General features: G+C 43.3%; 1 protein-coding gene across 3 annotated transcripts in view; it reads left to right on the top strand.

The window, feature by feature from the left end:
• Positions 1-20,960, top strand: part of Kcnab1 (potassium voltage-gated channel subfamily A member regulatory beta subunit 1) — a 539,706-nt gene that overhangs the window by 513,169 nt on the left and 5,577 nt on the right. For all 3 annotated transcript variants that reach the window (XM_004639823.2, XM_004639824.2, XM_004639825.2), the window contains exons 9-13: positions 4,581-4,666; positions 5,507-5,627; positions 6,657-6,751; positions 15,661-15,781; positions 20,308-20,396. In XM_004639823.2, coding sequence (XP_004639880.1) covers positions 4,581-4,666; positions 5,507-5,627; positions 6,657-6,751; positions 15,661-15,781; positions 20,308-20,396 — 512 coding nt within the window. The remainder of the gene's footprint in view (positions 1-4,580; positions 4,667-5,506; positions 5,628-6,656; positions 6,752-15,660; positions 15,782-20,307; positions 20,397-20,960) is intronic.

The following is a 20,960-nucleotide window of genomic DNA, read 5'->3' on the forward strand; positions in this document are numbered from 1 at the left end:
TCTCTCTCTCTCTCTCTCTCTCTCTCTCATTTTTTTGTTTTCAGGACTAGGGATTGAACTCAGGCCCTTGCTCTCAAATTGCCGTTTATCTCGCAGGCCTGGCCGGTGCTGAGTCTCCATCCTGAGGCCGGGCTCGTTGGATTGCCTCTAGCCACAGTTTCGATGTCTAATTTTATTGCTGATTTCCTTGTAGGCCCAATCCCTCTCTAACTATATATTAATTTCTATCTAATGTACCTGTTTATAATAATAGCCTGGAGCATTATGGTAGATGAAGATAAAAAAGGAAACGTGGGAGGAAGCTGACCGCTAGGATAGCTAACTTGCAAAGGGTATGAAGGAGTTCTCAGACCTTACAGCGAGCAAGAGTTGGCTGCAGGAATGCTTAAAAACTAGGCTAGAGAATCCCACCAGCAGAACTTACAGCCCCCTCTTCTGAGCAGGGCTCTGGGGATGCATTTGGAACGAATTCCGGAGGGAGGCAGATGCCACCAGTGCTAGGCTTTGAGACTGAGAAAGCAAGTAAAGTGGTTCCGAACCCTGGCTGCACACTACCTTGTTCCGGGCTCAGTTTCTAAAATACCGACGTCAGGGCCTCTCCCCAAGTTAGGGTGGAACAGCAGGGCGGGGGCCTGGCCACGGGTAGGTTGTGTGGCACACCACGTCTAGTGCGCAGAGGGCACTCAGGGAACCACGGCCGCGGAACCTTCTGGAGAAGCCCGTGGTTTGGGGCTCGAGAATTGTCAGTAAATCGGCTGTCCAATGTCTTTTTCTTATTCAGAATCTATTCCTTTCAAATGCATTTTGAAATGCAAAGGCTCACAACAGTGCCCAGGCCCGGCTGATTTTTTTTTCTTTCAACAATGCTGCCCTCTAGCGTCCATACGCAGTAGAATTATGCGTAACCCACCTCAGCCTGATCAACGCGGTTATTTCGGATTAGCTAATTAAACAAAGCGGGAAATTTTTCTCTGACCTGAAAAAAAAAGCTAATATACTATGAATGAACTCAGTTTTAATTGGGGCTGTGTGGCGCCCCAGCTGTGGCCTGATCTTCTCCCTGCTTCTCCCTGCGGCCAGGGCTGCTGCCTGCTTAGAGGATGGAAACTCCAGGAGTCTTCTGTGCTTCCTCCCAGTCTTCTGCAGTCAGAGCTAATACAGCCCCGAGGAGCCCCGGGCAGCTGGAGGGCATCCCAGGGACGCCACCCTTTTGCCTCACTTCTCCAACCACCTCCTTTTACTTGAGTCACAGTTTACTGGGAAGAGACATTATTAGAGCCTCCCAGGAGCTCTACATTCCTGACTGGTCACCCATCCCAACAGAAATGCCCCACCCTGCCCGCTGCCTTCCCTCCTCTGTCTCACCCTGTCGATTGCCCTCCCTCCTTCCCTTTCTTCCTCCTCTCTTTCCTTCCTTCCTTCCTTCCTTCCTTCCTTCCTTCCTTCCTTCCTTCCTTCCCAGCACCCTTGTCCAGCTCACCCCTGCTTTCTACCTCAGCCCTGAGGGCACACACATACTCTTACCTCTCCCATCTAAAATTCTCCTCTGGCCCTGAACACCTCCGGTGCTGCTCAACATCCCTTGAATGACTCGCAAAGCTGTTGGGGGCGTCCTCCTCACAGGTTGTCTCTAAAGCTTGCCTGGCCCCTCCACTCAGCCACTGCCTCAGCCTGAGCCTAGTTCCTTCTCACACTGAGACTGCTGCCTGCAGGTGGACCCCAGGCACTACCCCTGCCCGGGATGTGTGTAGCGTCCGCCCTGCGGGCACACTCCCTGTAGCACTCCCTGTTCCTGGTTCTGACGCATCTCTCTCCCCCTTCTTTCCTTCCTGCCCCCCTGGCTCCGGATCACCCAGCATGCTGCACAGCGTCCTCTCTCGGACCACAGCTAGCAACAACTAGCTGACTTGCCTTAGGTAGTTTCATCCACTGCCATGAATTTATAGTCAACACACTGGTAGCTAAGAAACGCACCACATTCAGCAGCCTATTCATGCTCTCAAGGGCACTGTGCCTTGATTTTCCTCCCAAAATGTTCCTCTCTCATCAGCCAGTCAGAGATCTGGACACACATTCTCTCTTCCCTTGCTTAGCACATTCAGCCTCTCTCTTTGCTGACATCACCCTGCTCCAAGTCCCTTCCCCCCCCCTGCACACCGCAGAGTCTGCAGTGGACCCTCCATGCACAGGCAAAGTCGGTGTTCTGAAATGTAAACTAGGTGAAATATGTCATTCCCTTGTCTACAAAAGCAAATGGCTCCATTAAACTTGGAATAATATGCAAACAGCATGGTTGCCCTCTGCGAGCTACGTGGATCCCACACCCATCATCCCTCCGCACTACCATAGGGCTCCTGCTGCCACACAGCTTCTCTCCAGTTGCTGGAGCTTATAAAGCCTGGCCCTGCCTCAGGGACTTCGCACATGCTAGTCCCTAAAGTGTTCTTCCGCTGTTCTAAAGTGTCTTTCTGCTGTTCTTCGCATAACAGGCCACTTTTCCTCCCTAAACATACCTATTCAGTGGGACCATCTCAGTCCTACCAGGCCTCCTTTCCGTTTTGATCCCAGCCACCTCTGTCTTCTCCATAGCACTTCCCGTTTTGTAACTTGTTTATTTCTCTGTCTTCCCTCACTCAACTCTAAACTCCCTGGGTTTAGGAACTTTGTATCTGTTTTGCTCTGAAAGGAATCCAGCAACTGGCACAGTACCTGCCAATACTAGATTCTTCCTGCCTGTGTGTTGCATAGGTACAGCGAGCGACACCTCCACCACCTTCGCTGGCGGGCCAGGCCTCCAGGGGCTACAGATGGCTCAGCCACCAACTGTTCTGCACTCATCTCACTTGAGTGCCAAGACTGAGACACAGAGTAGGGTCCGAATCAGTATAGTTTTTGTGAAACTCTTCAGTACTTACCACCCTGTTCTACCCAACATCTCTAGCAGTGAGAAAAACAGACACTGAATGCTCTTCTGGCTTGGAAGGAAGCTCTACAGGAAGGGAAAGGCCCTGGCACGGTGGTGCAGAGGTCTGCTCTGGGCCAGAGATTTAATAATGGCTTTTGACTTCCAGAAAAGTTTTTAATTGGCACTTACTCCACTTGTGCTCTAAAAGAGAAGAAAAAGAAGGCTCTTACTACTTTTTTCATCTTATTAGTTTAATAATAGGAAAATGAATTTCATAGTTGAATTTCTGTGATATAAGATTTGGGAATCTTTATCCAAGAAAAAAAAAATACTCAGCTTATAAACCAAATTCTACCTCTGTTGGCCAGCCAATACTGAATGAAACCATTCCCATCTTCCAGAGAACCCAAAGGCAACTTCAAATGGTGTACATAAGCTAAACAACAAAGAGCTGAAGACATTCACCTTGGCCTTCTCATTCTAAACCCCAGCCCCATACAACCTTTACCCATGAGAAATAAAAATAAAAATTCATCACATTCAACTCTACTCAGGCAAAGATTGGGGGGTTTTTTGTTGTTTTTGGTTTTGGTTTTGTTTTTTTTGGTGGAACCAGGGATTGAACTCAGGTCCTTGCACTTGCCAGGGAAGCACTTATTCTACTGAGTCATCTCCCCGGCCCCTGGATTTTTTTTAAGACATTTAACCTACTGGTATTACTAGGACATAGAAAAGCCCTGAGGTCACATGACCCCTTGAAAATGTCAAGTGCTGTTCCTCCAAACAGCTGACCTGCTTTGTGGAAAAGATCCAGTCTTGTCTGCAAATGTTTGCTAAATTGAACTGAAGGCTGTTCTTGCTCCTCTAGTTCTGCCTCCCATCTAGCTGATGCCAAGAGGATTAGCTCAGCTCCACCCCTCTAGGGAGAGGATTCATTTTCCTGTTTAGGAATTGTGATGTCAACCTGAAAGAGCCAGATAAGCAAGCTGGGTGGGCTCACCAGCAGGCCATGGTGAAATCAATTTGCACCAGTGTCTTAGAACAAAATTTGGTTCCACGTGGTCAAGGACAGGGTGTGTCACTGTGGGCTTTGAGCCCCTGTGGCTGCAGCTGTTTGCTCAGCATTAATGTGTTTATCTTTCTGCTAAACACATTGTTACTGAGTCATCTCTATCAAACAGCTACTCGGTGTGAGGCCCAGCTCCACAAACCCAACGTGCAAAGAAAACAGGCCTTTCATTACGTTCTGCAAAGCCAAGACAAATGCTTGCCCTCATTCCTCACTTGGGTGAGCAAGTGCTCCGATTCTCAGAGAGTAATTACATATTCTTTCATCAGACCACCAACCATCAAGCAGTACAAGCAAAGGAAGAACTTGAAGTGATCATTTTATTTTTAATACCAATTAACACTGTTGCTAAAAACTGAATGTGGAACATCAGCCTTCAAGCCATCAATATTACCTGTTAGACTATTACATTGTCATCAATATTATATTATTTATGTAATTCTATTATATTGATCAAACAAAGTAATAATAATTGTAAGTAATTGTATTAATCGACATAAGTATATTAATCAAACAAATAGTTGCATTAAACTTGGGGGATGGGAAAATAATCATGCAGCTTTGAACAGTCAAGAAACTCCTGGCATACTGTTTGGGCTTTCCTAGAAATCGTTCGAGCCATGACACATGTGATAAACCAAGGCATGGCGATGTACTGGGGCACCTCGCGGTGGAGCGCGACGGAGATCATGGTAAGTCTGTTTTGTGTGCGAGGCGGCCGCCAGGCGCCTGAGCACTGCCGTCAGAGGCCGCGTGCAAATTCCTAGATCTTCTGCTAACTTTTATTAAAATCCCTGTGACTCTGGAATTCTAAGTCAGCTACATCATTAAGGAGATGACTGTTGGGGCTGGAGCTCACCAGCTCAGAATCCAATAGGGAGCGCCCTGGCCTCTTGGAAGAAACATACTCTTTGGTGGCAAGGGGGTAAAGTGAACTTCACAGCTGAGGAGATATATGACAGAGTGTTCTCGCTTAGGGACTATATTAATAATGACTCTGTGTATAGCATATTAACTACAGATCACTTTTGTATGTTAGTTTACATTTTATTTCTTTAAAAACCTAAAAATGGGGTGGGGGTGGGCTTGGCAGGATAGCTCAGTTGTTTAAAGCGCTGCTTGGGAAAATGCAGGCAGATGCATAGGACCCATGTTCCCTTCCCAGCTCCAGAAGCTGTGCCTGACCTGCCCTTAAGGCACCCTCAAGTGGCAAAGAAAAAAAAAAATTCCTTCTCAAAAACCTAAAAAAATAAAACTGTATTATTATTATTATTATTATTATTGTCCATGATTCATACTTTGATTAATTTGCCCTACACCTCAATAAGTCCAAATTTTTCCAAGGAATAATGAGGATTGGTACATTCAGCATTGCTCTCGATGGAATCAGCCATGACTTGCTATTTGGCATCCTATATGTTCTTCGGTTTGTGCTGACTTCACTGAAATGAACACGTCACGTGCAAATGCCTCACCGTGCAGTCCTGCTGTGAGTCGGTCTGAGATCCCTTGCGATCTTGTTTCTCTCCCAGGAAGCCTATTCGGTAGCAAGACAGTTCAATATGATCCCGCCGGTCTGTGAGCAGGCCGAGTACCATCTTTTCCAGAGAGAGAAGGTGGAGGTCCAACTGCCAGAGCTCTACCATAAAATAGGTAACCTTCAAAAGTACATCTACTACTTTTAACAATAGGAAAATTAGTAATTTGGAAAATAAGTCAGTGAAATACTTTCCTAACTGTCCTTAATTAATATAAAGATTATGAGAATGATGCATCCCAGAGACTAGCAAAATCGAATATGCCTTATTTGGTCTGCAGGGCCTCACTGATGAAGTCCAGAGTTGTGAGTTGTGAGTGGCACTTAGCTGCACTCAGCAAGTTGTTAGAAAATGTATACATGGAAAAAGAAAAACCAGTGGATAGAGTCATGCAGCACCCACCCGAGCATGCAACTCTGAATACAGAGTGCCTTCCCAAAACATCAGGGATGTACACATTTATACCCCGTACATTTATATTTCATACAGCCCTGCAAAAGGGAATCCAACAATTAACAAGCCAGGCACTGTATGTTTGTGTAGAAATAATGCTCTCGACAGAAGGGGAAAAATATATATGCAAAATAAACACAAGAAGCGTGGACCTACGAAAAACATGAATAAGCCTCATTTTTTAGGTTTATGTACCAAAAGATACACCCAGAGATCACTTTCTTTCTTAGAACTGGCAGCAAGTCTACATAAGAAAAAAAAAAAAAGATAAAATTGAGCCAGAACAACTGTTATTATTATCACTTACGAGTGTTTACGAGGCACTACACTCTGCTCTGCACCAGCCATCACATTAGGCCCTGAACAGGCATGAGAAGCCCTGAATTTTTGTGTAAGTGAAAGTGTTTATCTCTCTGTCCATGAATCTTGTACATCAAAACATCACAGATAAGCCAAACCTTCAGGGCTCGCTTTTGCAACTCATTCCAAGAACTGACAGCGTATGTTTAATTAGTTTATAAAAGAATGAAATACAATTTGCAAATGTAAAAATGTGCTGGAAAGATATATGCTGGTATTAATTCATTTATCTAGCCAGCTTTTTCCTCTAAGCGACCAAGCTGTGTCTAAACACCCTCACTCCTTCAATCCCCATCAGGATGACTGATTTTCTCTGGTTTTCTCTTCCTAGGGGTTGGCGCAATGACATGGTCCCCACTTGCCTGTGGAATCATCTCAGGAAAATATGGAAATGGAGTGCCTGAAAGTTCCAGGGCTTCACTGAAGGTATTCTCAACTTGTAGAGAAGGTCTGGGGATGGGGGTGTACTGATTAGAATGCCTCTGCAGAAACCTGGGGCTGTCCCACTCAGGCACACGGAGGCCCCGGCCAGGCTGGTGGTAGCACCCGGCAGTCTTCTTACAACCCTCTGAGGTGTCTGATCCCAGCCAGGAGTCAGGGCAGCTCTGCAAAATCTGCACAGAAAAGTCTCTTCCTCTGGGTGCTGGCGAAAGTGTCCAATGATCTGCCTGGACCAGCAGGGTTCAAATCCCTGCACTGTCACTTTTTAAAAATTAATTAAATTTATGGTACATTTTATGTATATGTAATGATCACTTTCATCAAAAGGAATCTGTACCTGTATTATGATACATCTAGATTCTTTGTTTTCTATTCCCATCCCCTTCCCTAAACTGCCCTCCTCTTCATATTTACAAACGCTTTGTTTGTATTTACTCCTTTTCTCATTTTTTTTTCTCCCTTCCTTCCATCCTTCATCTCCCTCTGTAGTTTGCCTTTCATTTTGAAAATTTTCTATTTCACAATATCTGTTATACATTTTGGTCTTTATTTACATTTTTGATTTCTCATACCAGGAAAACAGTATGGTGTTTACATGTGTCTGCTTTATTTCATTTAAGAGTATGGCCTCACGGTGCATCCATTTACATAGAAATGTTATTCATTCTCATGTTAAGGAAGGCATTTATTTCATTCCTTGTTTGAAACTGACAAAATTTAAGGCCCCTTTTTCTATGGAAAAGGATCTAATTTTCCTTTTCTTGACAAAACAAAATTCAAGCCATACAGTCTTACTCCACGTGAGACAAAAAATTGCAGCAATGTAAGTTTTGGGGGTGGTTGACATGTTTTTATTGTGTGATAAGAACAGAGGTCAGGAGGGAGAATTTCAGAAGAGAGATGAATAGCAAAGATTCTGTCCCTGGCGCTGCATGATTGGCACTTGTAGAGCATTCTGGTCACTGACGCTTTGTAGTTTAAATTCTGTCTGGACAATAATGGCATTCAAGATCACAAAAACAAAATTACCCCCATTCAAGACATCTTGATGGTTAATTTATTGGTTGAGCATTCCAAACATCTTTCCTTATAAAAACATGTCCATTTTTTAAAAATGTGAGAGCATGTGTAATAAAGTAGAATCCCAAACCATTATACACCATCAAGGGAAAAAGAATATAGGCATTTTAAAAATTCACACAGTCCTCCTAAGAGGACACATACGCATGACCTGGCTTCAGATGCCCAGTGGAGGACTAGCTCACATGGAGCCTGACCTACCAATCTTGTCATCACCACAGTCTTCCTGATCAGGACCTTTCACGATTCCCATTATTTCTCTTCCCTTCCCGTCTGTAACAGTCCAGCTTTTAGCTCCTTTGTTCTCTAAAATAACACACTATAAACATGTCCTAAAGCATGTTGGCATGTAGTTTTGTACTATCACCACAAACAGTCACCCTAGAATATTAAGGAAGGTCTTGTTCTTCAAGATTGAAGAACCAATCTAAACAAGTCCGACTGAAGAAAATCAGAAGTGCATTAGGAAAGAACATATAAAAGGATAAAGATAGGAAGGTAGTAAAGAAGGAAAGGATAAAAGGGAAGCATTAAGAATCATAATTTTAAACCTTGTGTGATGGTATGTGTCTGTTATCCCAATGCTCAAGAGACTGAGCAAGGAAGATCACTACAACTTTGAGGGCAGCCTGGGCTATGTGGTGAGTTCAGGGGCAGCCTGAGCATCTACTATGCCCCAAGCACCAATCTGTTTTCATTCATCTTCCCTTATCCTCAGAAAGAGAAATGGATAGAGATTGGCTTTTAAATCAGTTGCAGCTAAGCGAAATTGCTATACAGGAGTTCCTTGTCTTACAGTGGGGTTCAGGTCTGATAAGCCAACTGTAATTTGAAAATATTTTAAGTCAAAAAATTCATTTAATATACCAAACCTACAAAACACACCAGTTTAGCCTAGCCTACCGTAAATGTGTTTAAAACACAGTAGCTTACAGTCTGACAAAAATCACTTAACACAAAGCCCATTTTATACTAAAGTGTTGGCTATTTCATGTAACTTACTGAATTTTGTACTGAAAGTGCAAAAAAGAAGTTGTAAAAGTGTACTTTCACACCCTCATAAGGTAAAAAAAAGCGAGATCAAGCCATTGTTGAGGACCAGCTGCACAGGCTTTTGCAGGCTTTCTGAAAAATTCAAAATATTCTCATATATGCTGTTCTCAGCCTTTTCTGGATGCAGAAACTAAAATATAATTGTGTTATATAACAAGATAAATATATTAAATACAGGAACTTCAAGGCCATAAATTTCTCACAAATAAAGCTGATGTTAGAACCATGTCTCCTGGCTTTCAGTTAATTATCTTCCCCCAAAGACATCTTTGCTTTCCTTCAAACTCAAAATTTTTACAGGAAGGAGCTATGCTACATTTGGAGTACATGATTACCTAATCTGCATTATTGTTTGGGAAAAAGCTTGCTAATGCAACTGCAAAAAGAGAAGGCAGGGGCTGGGGAGATAGCTCAGCAGTCTAAGAGCCTGCCTGATGAGTGCAAGGTCCAGAGTTCAATCCCTGATACCACTTGCTGTGCTAGCCCTGGAACCCCAGGCTGGGCGTGCTGAGTCATCACTGAATCCAGGTGTGATGGTGCATGCCTGTAATCCCTGGGTATAAGTTCAAGCTGTGTAGCAAGGCCCTATATCAATAAAAGTGATATTTACAGTGCAGAGAGAGAGAGAGAGAGAGAGAGAGAGAGAGAGAGAGAGAGAGAGAGAGAGAGACTGCTTGAAGGTGATACTATGGTTTACATCTAGATGTCTCTCTAAAGCCTCACAGAATCCTAAGTGGGACCTCTGGAAGGTGCCTGGATCATGGAGGTCTATAGCTGACTGGCTGTCAGGAGGGAGGGCTGGTTGGAAGAGGTGAGCCACTGAGAGCTTGGCCAGGAAGGTTACATCGCCCTTCTTAGCTCCTCGCTTTACTTAAGCATGCACACTTCCTATGTACCAAGCAACCATCTAAGTGTTTTTATTCATCTTCCTTTATCCTCAGAAAGAGACATGGATACAGATTGGCTTTTAGTGAGTTGTAGCCAAGCTAAATAAATTGCTGTGCAGGTGTTCCTTGTTTTACAGTGGGGTTTAGATCTTGACAAACCAACTATAATTTGGTCGTAATCTCTGCTTCTTGTCTGCCATCCCATGAGTAGCTTCTCCTTGGCTAAACTCTTTGGCTGTGCTGTCCTGCCTTGAAGCCAATAACCACAGACTGAAACTGTGAGCCAAAGTTAACCCCTCCATTTTAAGTTATGGGTGTGAAGTGTTTTGTTCAAATAATAAAAGTGACTAAGATAGATTTTGGTACCAGAGAAGTGGGATCATTGCTAAGACACTATGTGACAGTGTGATTCAGAAATCTTTGAAACTGGCTCATAGGAAGAGTTTGGAAAGATTTGAAAATGCAGCTGGAGAAGCTGTGGATTGCTATAAGCAGAGCTTGATGGGAGATTCTAGTCAGAGCTCAGAAGACCAGAATGCTGACAAGAAAGCAGATAGTAAAGACCAGACTCAGGAGGTTTAGTTGGGAAAAAGGACTCCATTTTCAGTTTCACTCCAGAGCATGTGTGTTGTGCCCTGGCAGAAAATTTGTCTACATCTTGCTCATGTCCTGAGACATTGCAGAAAACAGATGATTTGCAGGGGACTAATTAATCTGGCAGATTAAATTTCAAGGAAGCCTAACATTGAGGCTATAGCACAGGTACTGTTCAGAGTTTTCAGCTAGGTCTACATTAAGAACCAAGAGCAAATGGCACAGATGAATGACTTAAATTTTTTTTAAGTTTGTCCAGGAAGGAAGCCCTAATGAAGTTGAGACCTACAAAGTGAAAACAGAGGAGAGATTGGTTGTTGAAAAGATTAGTATGAAATAGGAGCCAAATCCTCTCTATCTGGACACTAGGAAGGATTCCTTGCGGGCCTGGGAAGAACGGTCCTTCACAGACTTAAGGGTAAAAAGTTAAAGACTGCTTTGAGACCACAGCCCCAAGACACTGTGCCAGAAGCCACCTAGGAAATTGGCTCCCTAGGATTCCATTTACAGTGCTGAGTCATCCAAGTACTCAGAGGCCCCTGCAGCTATGAGGCAAAAGGACCCAGCTACTGCTGGAGCCAGAGGCAGAACATGGCAGCATCTATTTGATGCTATTTTTATAGACATGCAGAATGCAAAAGTTGTGGGATCCTGGTGGTTTCCATCCAGACATTAGAAGACAGTCTTGAAGATTAGGCAGTGTGTCTATAAGAGAATAGTGTGTGAAGCTAAGAGTGAAGCCCAAAGAGCATTGGAAACCCGAGGAATTTAGACAAAGTCATCTGAGGGAGTGAGCAAAGCCAGCCTAAGAGAAAAGACATCAAGGCAGCAACTACCAGCAATACTTTGAGTCAGGGCTTCCCAAGTCTTTTGTAATTCAAATCTCAAAACTTGTCCCAGGTGCTGGACACAGAGCTATAAGATTTTGTGTTTGCCTTGCTAGATTTTGGCCTTGCTTTGGCCCTGTATGTTTCTAGTCTCTTCTTCCTGCTTCAGAATGAGAATGTTTGTCCCCAGCCATTGTATGTTGACTAAATACTGCCAATAGTGTTTGTTTTGTTTTACAGAGGCCACTGCCTACACCTAAGAATTTTCCTTAGCCTCAGAGGAGACTTTGGACTTGCCCATTTCAAGCAACATTCGAATTATTAAAACTTTGGTCATTCTTAAAGATGCATTTTATGCATTTTGCATAAAGAGATACATATTGGTCTAGGGTAGGGCAGAATGTTATGGTTTATATCTTGGTGTCTGCCTAAAGCTTCATGTAATCATAGGCAGGACCTTTTGAAGACAATGGGATCACAGGAAAGCCATAGCAGACTTCTTATTAGGAAGGAGGGTCTGGTGGGACAAGGTGGGTCCCTGTGGGTGGGACCAGGAAGATTATATTACCCTTCTCCTCTCCTACCTTTACTTCTCCCTGCTTCCTCTCTCCCAAGTCATGAGCAGCAGCCTCTCTGCTATGCCCTTAACTAAACCTTTGTCATTTCTCACCAGGTTTATTGCAGTAATGTCTTACTAGACCCTAGCAGCCACATTCACCATACCTACTAGCCAAACTTACTGTATTTTTTAATCACACATCATGAAGACACTCATGAAAAGACTTCTAAAATTGGTTCAGAAAGTGACAAGAACACTAGGATACATGTGTTTAAAGGGAGGAGTAGGGCCAGCCAAATAGCTCAGTGTATTAAAGCACCTGCTTCGGCAGACTCAGAGGCCTGGAGTTCGATCCCCTGGCCTGCCGAGCTGGCCCCACCCCCAAGGTGCACTGAGGAAGCAATTGAAACTGGGTGTGATGGCATGCCTGTAATCCCAGCACTTGGGAGGCTGTAAATAGGCGGATCACTACATGTCTGATCTACTCAGTGAGTCCCTGTACACCCTGTCCTAAATATAAATAATAATAACATTAAAGTGAGGAGTAATATTTTGAGATTCATAGCAATATACCTAAGGTAATATTTACATTTACTGTATATTTTTTTTCTATCTCCAACTTTATTTTTTTTTCAAACCAAATTGGTAGGACAGTTTCAATAATTAACACATTGCATACATTCTTCCTAGTGGTTAATTGCTGTACAAGATGCAGACATGATATCCTACTTACAAACACCATTAGAACAAATCCCTCTATTCATTAAGAGAATGTAACTGTATATCGATCCTAGCCATTTGAATACAGATACAAAATGGACATTCATCTGTATCCCCTTTTTGTTGTTAAGTTCCATTATTTGAATATTATAGGTGTGTAAACTCAGCAAAATATTCTAAAAGAGTCCAGTAGCCCATAATAGTATTGGGTCTTCCTCTTGACTGGCAATGTCAGAAATTGTTGATCTGAGTCCCCTACAGCTCAACATAACAGCATGGCTTTACTTCTTATACTTCGTTTTTATACTTTTCTGCTGGGTGGTTAAGACCAAAGTAAAGCAGGACCTATGCAACAAGAGTTGTAGCTTTTGGGTCTGATAAATTTACTGTATATTTTGATCATGTCTTATACTCAATGCCTGAATTTCAGTAAAGGGGTAAGTAATAGCTATTGGAGACTTCAGAAAAAGTCTCACAGTCTAGTCCCACCCTGATGTTATTACCTATAAAGTGGCACACCTAGGTAATGGTTATAGGAAAATGTAGAGAATGCTGTGGCATACCTGCAGAAGGAATAGCCCACAGTAGGGAGGGTGGAAAAACTAATTTAACTGACTTTTTGTCAATTTCCTACTGCTAGTCCACTTGGCACCAGATTCTGTGCTAGCTAATAAGGATTATAGAGGTGAATGGAACAGGCTCAACCTTCAAGGAATAGTTGAGGGACTTACTAGAGACAGATATGTAAGAGCTAAGTTAAGAAACAAGGTTGAATCCACCAGCACCCGGGACCCCAGTAGGCTAGCTAGGAAAGTCGCTCTGCTCTGAGGAGGGGGAACGCATGCTCTATATGAAAAACTGAAGAGATTTATCTTTACCCTGGTGTCTCCCAGTTACTGAGACTCCTCCCTCACTAAGCCCTCTACACCAGCCACAGGGTCAGAGGTAAAGATGTGGCTCACTTCCATATTTAATTATTTAGGTCCCATCGTCTCCATCTGCTAACATTTTCCTAGTTTTAAGCTGCTTATTTCTGAAACATTTTTGTTCCTCTTGGTGTGATGAAAGCAGTGTAAACACCATGCATCTACTTTTTTAAAGCCTTGACTCCTTATATTGCACTGAGTAAAGCAACAGGAAATTTATTATATTGAGAGTAAGGAGAGTATTCAATAAATAAGAATGAATGACTGATACTGGTTACTTTTGGATGTATGGCCCTCAATATGGTATGAGAATTTGTGACACATAAACATACATTCATGCACACACACACATATATACATATATATATGCACACATATACCCAAACCATAAAAGAATGCACTGCATGTATAATTTGAAAAACTCAAGTGATTAATAAATGAAATATTGAAAAACTTCAGTGATATTAATAAATGAGCTATTCTTTTTTACATTTATTTATTTATTTATTTATTTATTTATTTATCTATTTTTGGAGACAGGGTCTCAATATGTAGTCCAGGCTGGCCTCAGCCTCATGAGTCCTGGGATTGCAGGTGTGCACCCCACCCCCCAGCTAAATAATCCATTCTTAGAATATATACATCCAGTGTGGCATCTACTGATGCCTCAGAAACCGTCCCTGTTGTAATAAAAAGAAATTATTCAGAGTGTCTTTCATCAGCATCCAATTTTTTTTGTTTAAATAAAATTCAGAGCGATCAGCCCTCTGAAAGATGTTATGAAACTTTAGTGAGGATTGATGATGTTTTTCTCATGGAAGAGAGCAAAAGCAAGTTCTTTGGGTCTCTCTGATGTAGGTAGTGGCCTGGCCTAGGAAGGCTCCTTGCCCAGGTCCTAGTCATAACCATCCCCCCCACTGGCACTGGCACCAGCTGTCATCTCTAGAGTAGGTCACAGCTTCCCAGATCTCAGGCCAGAAGACTCTTGGCTGTTTCCCTGCATATGCTCCCAAGTAAAGAGCCAAACCACAGGCCTTTGAGATGCAGGAGGCAGATGGCACGCACAGCTGGCCCTTCTCTTTCTCACATCTGTAAAATAATTCCAAACATCACAGTAAGAAATAATATGGTTCCCCTTCTCTCTTTGAATGATGAAAGCAAACACTTAAAAAACAAGAGCCAGCAGCTCTTGAACTGAAATCACATGGTGGAGGGCCTGTGGCACACTGCCCACAGCAGAGCTGCCCACCGCCCTGGGAAGGTAAGGGTCTGGGTGGCACTTATGTCACCACACACGCAACAGAGAAAGCCCATGTTGCCGCATGGAGTTAAGAGGATTTTATTTTCCCCAAAAGGACTAAAGTTCCTTTGGGTGTTGCTGCTTGGTACCATTTTTATGCAGAAGAGACTGTTATTTCCTCTTTCATAGTAAGCACAAAGCTTTCTGGAAAGTAGGGCACTCAGAAGCACTACACAATTTTTTCTTTGTATTTAGGAAATTAAATTCACTTTATATTCCACAGATCAGGGTCAGTCTCTCCTCAGAGGTTAAAGAATAGCTCTCTTTGCTGAATTTCTTAAATTTCTATAGTCACATAATAGGTAGCACATATTGAGAAAATTCTTCATTCAGTTTTATTTTTTAAATGTACTTGATACTTAACAGTTATACTATGTCTACTTCTAGAAAGAAGTTGAGGAAGCCGATAATAAACCTTCGTTATAAGAACGTGAGATTATGTGTAAACTGAAGAGAGAATACTTAAAATAAGAATCTAAGACAAAGGCTTACTTTAAACAGAAATCTTGGCACTCATATTTTTTAACAAAAAGGAAAAGTAATATACATCAGTAAAATGACAATCTCCATCTCTTTCTGTCTCTCTTCTCGCCCACTCCAAAAAAACCCAGGGTATTCCAGTAAGAAACATTACTGTAATTTCACCATTTGGCAGATTGGGGTATAACTGTCTAATGTCAGGGTTTTAAGGATTTTTGTGATTGATGAATTCAATGATGAATATCAGCCAAAAGCAATGTTTTGAACAAATAAACAAGGAACAGGACTATAAGGACATTTCTTTGCCTAAAGACCTAAATACCCTTGTATTACAAAACAGAAGAGTCTGAATCAAGAAGACTCAGGATTTCACCTGAAAGTTCTTATATTTTATTGAATTAGCAATTTTAGACATCATATCCTTGTCAGACATTAACATTTAATTGCTATTTTTATTCTTACCTGTAGTGCTATCAGTGGTTGAAGGAAAGAATTGTAAGTGAAGAAGGGAGAAAGCAACAAAACAAGCTAAAAGACCTTTCTCCAATTGCTGAGCGCCTAGGCTGCACGCTACCTCAGCTAGCCGTCGGTAAGAAACTTCTAGGGGGTGGCAGAGATGGGACACGCCTTGGCTGAGATCACAGAATATGTGTGTTCTGTTATTATCCACTTCTCTATCAAGACAAAATGTCTACTGAATGGACAAACTGATCTCAAAAACATTCATTCCTGGTAAATTCAACACAAAATGAATTATATAGAATTTCTATATATGCCAAGACAATTTTCTTCTTTCTGTTCTTCCTTCTAACATAGTTTAGATAAAAACATGTTCATGAAGCAGCACACATTCTCACTAGCATCAGAGGAGAACTGCGCAGTGACACCCTTTTCTTTTGGTTCTGGTTTCCAACCTACTGAGGCTAGGCCAGTAGATATTAACAGAGGACTTGCTGGAATTTAGGAAGGAATAAGTCAGGCATAGTAGCAAATGACTGCAATCCCAGTGCTCAGAAGGCAGGGGCAGGAGGCTTGCCGCAATTTTGAGGGCTAGTCTGGGCTACACAGTGAGCTCAAGGCCAGTCTGAAGTACATAGTGAGACTCTGTCTCAAACAAACAAAGGAATAAAGTGGTTGTTGATTCCAGAAAAAAAATCCTATAAGATTAAAAAACAAACAAACAAACAAAAAACACCAGGAGTTGGGGCAAATCAGATATAATAATGCAACGAGATATAAAGTTCATTGAAGATCTATCCAAATAAAATAATTTAACAGAATATTTGTTGGTACCTTGACCCTTCTGAGGCTCAAAGTCAGTAAAATGTTAGTTGCAGTTAAACATAGAAATAAATGGAAATAAGGAGTTTTAGAGGAAAAACATATAGTGTGTCAAGATATGACTCTTTCTTTAAAGAAAAGCCAACAAAATATTTAGTGCAATTAGTTGACATCCCAAGAGCTTTAATAGAGTAAAGAAAAAAATGTAGCTATCTGACCAAAGCAAGTTTATTTAATGTAAATTTTCCTGTGTGGAAAATGAATATTAAAATACACATCTTACAAACATGAGTAAAGAGAACTAGTAATACATGCAAAGCAGAGTAGGTATGCAGTAAGTGGCAGTGATGATGATGACAATGATGATGCTCTGGCAAAGAATTACATGTCCTGGGCGTTCAGTCCAAGTCATTTGAATAGTCAGAATAATACCCCCAAAAAGAAACATAAATGTTGCAGTCATAAAATTGATTTTAGGTGCTAACATGAGCTAGCACAGTGGCCATCTACATCCATGGATTTAATCAGCTATGTATCATGTACTATGTGTCCTAAGTAATCTAGAGGTGACGTGAAGCACCAGGAGGAAGTGCATGCAAATGCCATGCTGTGAGTGCCTTAACTGTTGGCATCGTTGGCAAGCCCTGAGCCAATCTCCCACCAGTACAAGGAACAAGATGTAAGCACAACTGTCTTTCTAGCAGGGAAATCTTTACAGAATTTCAATTTTTACCGGATGGCAGAAATACGTGAAATAGCTTCCATATAAAGTGTGAGCTTGAGTCAAAACATTTTTTCTCCTTTTCCTTCCTCTACACCTCAGGCGTCTTCCTTGTCTGTCATTTTTCTTTTTTCTTTATAAACAAGCAGTTTTGTTTTTAACCATGCAACTGTCAAAGCCAAAAGGGAAACAATTCCCACTGTTATCACCTTCCATCTGTAAGGAGGATGTGGGGGAAGCAAAGCTTTGGGCAGGAAACCAGCCCCTGCGGCCCAGCCACGCCTGCCGAGTAACGTACCTGCTCAGGAGCCAGCATCGCACCTCACCGTGGCAAAGAGGCAGTGCGGGCTGGCCACACTCGGAGCGGCTGATCACCCAGCATCCGCTGCAGGTGCTACCCAGGGAGCACGTTTACGCCCAGTAGGGTCTTCTTTGCCCTACAGCTCTTGGGGGAAATCAGCTGCTAGCAACTTCAAAGTAACTTGCCCAGGTCTCTTTGTTACAGTCAGAACTCTCACTGAGGCCAAGAAGATTCTAAGTACAAAGCAAGAAATAATACAGCACACACACACACACACACACACACACACCAGAAAAGGAGAGAGGAGAGAATAACATAGCCCGGGATCTCACTGGCTGTGGTGGCACACAACTGTGAGTCCAGCACTCGTGAGGCTAAAGCATGAGGACTGTAGGAAGCACAATGTCAGCCTGGACTACAGAGTGAGACCCAGTGGGAAAAGAAAAAAAAAATCCATGGATTGGTGCCTTTATAAAGCACCATTTATCCATGTGGAAAGACCTAGAGATGACTGAGAAGACCCCCACATGGTAACAGCTAAGAGTATCACTCGCCTTCAGCACAGAGGGACAGAGCGGCGCCCGCAACAGACATCAGTCACCTATACCTGTGCTTATTCACAAGCGTTACTAAGTACCTCTTTCGTTCCAAGTACTGAGTACATTTCTAAGATCCCCCTGCAAATGAGCCACACCTCACAGCCTAATGGGCAAAAAGAAAAATAAACAGATAATGTAATCTAAAGGTAAAATGCTTCTGTAATTTTTTTTTTTTTTTTTTGCGGAACCGGGGATTGAACTCAGGCCCTTCCGCTTGCCAGGGAAGCGCTTATTCCACTGAGCCATCTCCCTGGCCCTGTAATTTTTTTTTTAAGATAAGCTGTTCCTCTAGCCTCCGCATACTAAGAGCAAAAACACCACCACACCGCACCCCATGCCAGGGAGGCTGCAACACCCGACATTTCCTGGGCCGCTAGCTGGGCCAGAGCCAGGCTGAATCCACACATGTAAACCTCCTGGCTTTTGTTCTGCCCCGTCTAGAAACTGGAGTTCCTGTGTGCTCCAGCTGCTGTCCCAATTTGGCCGAACTGAACAAACTCACTTGTCCGTTTCTCAGGCCCAGCCTGGCAACAGGGGCCTGAAAGGGACCAACTATCCTCATAGCCTTGAAGAGAAGAACGAGAGAGAGTACAGACACTCAGGCCCCGATTCAGGCCTCTGACAGAGCCCAGAGATATTCCAGAATGGAGAATGGGATCTGGGTTTAGAGAGTCCAGAGCAGGCGCACCCCGCCCAGCCTGGGGTCTGAAGGTGATGCCGCTGGGAATCTCAAAGGATGAGCAGACATCAGTGCGGCAAAGGAAGGGAAGAGGGACAAGTATGTGCAGGCAATGGGGATGGCTTGAGCAAAGCACTCAGGAGACAACCAGGGAAACACAGCCAGACACCTGGGGACAGAGGAGTTGTGCGAAGCACAGAATCAACACAGGGAGATGTGATACAGGGGAGGCAGATTAAAAAGTAATGCTTGCTAGGGCAAAAAATGAGTTCTGCTTTATAGGACCTTTGTTATGTACAAGCTGAAAAACTTTTAGCCAGGGGAGTGACACCATCAGATTTATATTTAGCAAAATCTCAGTGGATGTACAGAGGCTATATGGTTGAGGAGTGGGAATGCTTGAAGAGGGAGCAAAGCCAGTTTGCAGGGGAGGGCGGGTGAGCCGCCGAACGAAGGCGGTGGCAGCAGGCGAGACCCCCCAAAAGGTAGAGCCCACTCAGCAGCCCACCACTCCGCAACGGAAGAGTAATACGTTACATGCACTACTGCATGAAGAATCTATGATGCAAAGCAAGAAAAGCCAAACACAAAGACCATCTGGTACTTGGTTCCATTCAGAGAAAATGACCAGAAAAGACAAATCTACAGGCCAAAAGTAGACTGCCAGTTACCTAGGTCTGGAGTAGGAAGATGCAGGGGAGATCTTACTGGAGTGGCACAAATGGTCTAAAGTTGGGTTAAAAATGGTGGCAGCTGCAGCCAGGCCTGGTGACATTTGCTGGTAATTCCAGCTCTCTGGGAGGCAAGGCAGGAGGATTGTAGGTATCTAGCCCAGAATAAGACTTAGGAGGATCTTGTCTCAAAAACCAAACAGACTGGAGGTTCAGCTCAGTGTGAAGGCCCTGGGTTCAACCCCATGTTACAAAAATAAATGGTGATGATTACATACTAAAAACAGCGATGGTTGGTAAATTTACCAAAGAGTATTTAAGGGACTTTTAAAGTACTTTGAGAGGAGAAGGGTGCATAAATTATACCAATAGTATTCTTCTTTAGGAAAAAAAGAGGGGACACACCCAGTTCCCCAGAGCGGGGGTGGGGGGTGGGAGGGATTAAGATAAAGGGGCAGGGAGGGAGGAATTTGAATGATCAGCCCAGGAGGTGCTTGTGGAAATGAAGGAATCAGACATCCCTCTGCAGGACTCGGAAACAACAGACAAGGAAAGCAAGATCAGAGATAGAGGGAAGAGCCAGCTAGCACGCCCTCCTCTGTGGGGAGCTGGAGTGACACCAGGTAGCTAGGGCAAAGCCCCACTTAGAAAGCCTAAGAACCCAAATGCCCAGATTCTACCAATCTTCTGTGCAGCAGGGGGCGCTGCTCAGGTTTTATTCCCAGAGAGCATTTTCCACAAAAAAAAAAAAAATTAATACAAAATTTTGACTGCAACAAGCATAACTGTGCCTGGTGTTTGTAAGCTAACCAATAATCACAGGTGCTTTGACATGCTGCCGACCTTGTGTTCTCTATTCCCAGCGTGGTGCCTGAGAAATGAAGGCGTGAGTTCTGTGCTTCTGGGATCATCCACTCCAGAGCAACTCATTGAAAACCTCGGTGCCATTCAGGCAAGTACTGCAGCCCTTGCCTGCAAGCTCCTGGGAATGCCACAGTGTCTTCTAAGATGTCTCCACCTCTGTCCTGAGCAGGGGAACACAGTCATAAGAAGCAACAGAGGGGCCGGGGAGATGGCTCAGTAGAATAAGCACTTCCCTGGCAAGCGCAAGGGCCTGAGTTCAATCCCTGGTTCCACACACAAAAAAAAAGCAACAGAAAGCTTTCATTCTACAAATCCAGGGTTGTCACCGTTATTAGTAACAGGCAGTGCTCCAAAAGCTAACTTGTCAGGATGGCTCATCTGTGTAGGACAGGCATTCCAGTATCACTCCCAGCAAATGATTTCCCAGGCCTGACCATAAAAACCTTCTTACCTACTTGAAATCTAATAGAAACAGGACATCATACAAAGGCCATTTATTCCCTCCAGTCACTACTTGCTGCAACAGGTGAGGACGAGTGTGTTTCCTTCTTATCCAGAGAACCAGGCCTGTCTCCCAGCTTCTCCTCCATCTACCTGTTCCTGAAACTAGCCAACACTCAAGGAGGAAGAGAGACTGAGGTGCGGACAGACT

This window comes from Octodon degus, unplaced genomic scaffold (genome assembly GCF_000260255.1).
Source record: "Octodon degus isolate 3935 unplaced genomic scaffold, OctDeg1.0 scaffold00115, whole genome shotgun sequence".
Lineage (NCBI taxonomy): Eukaryota > Metazoa > Chordata > Mammalia > Rodentia > Octodontidae > Octodon > Octodon degus.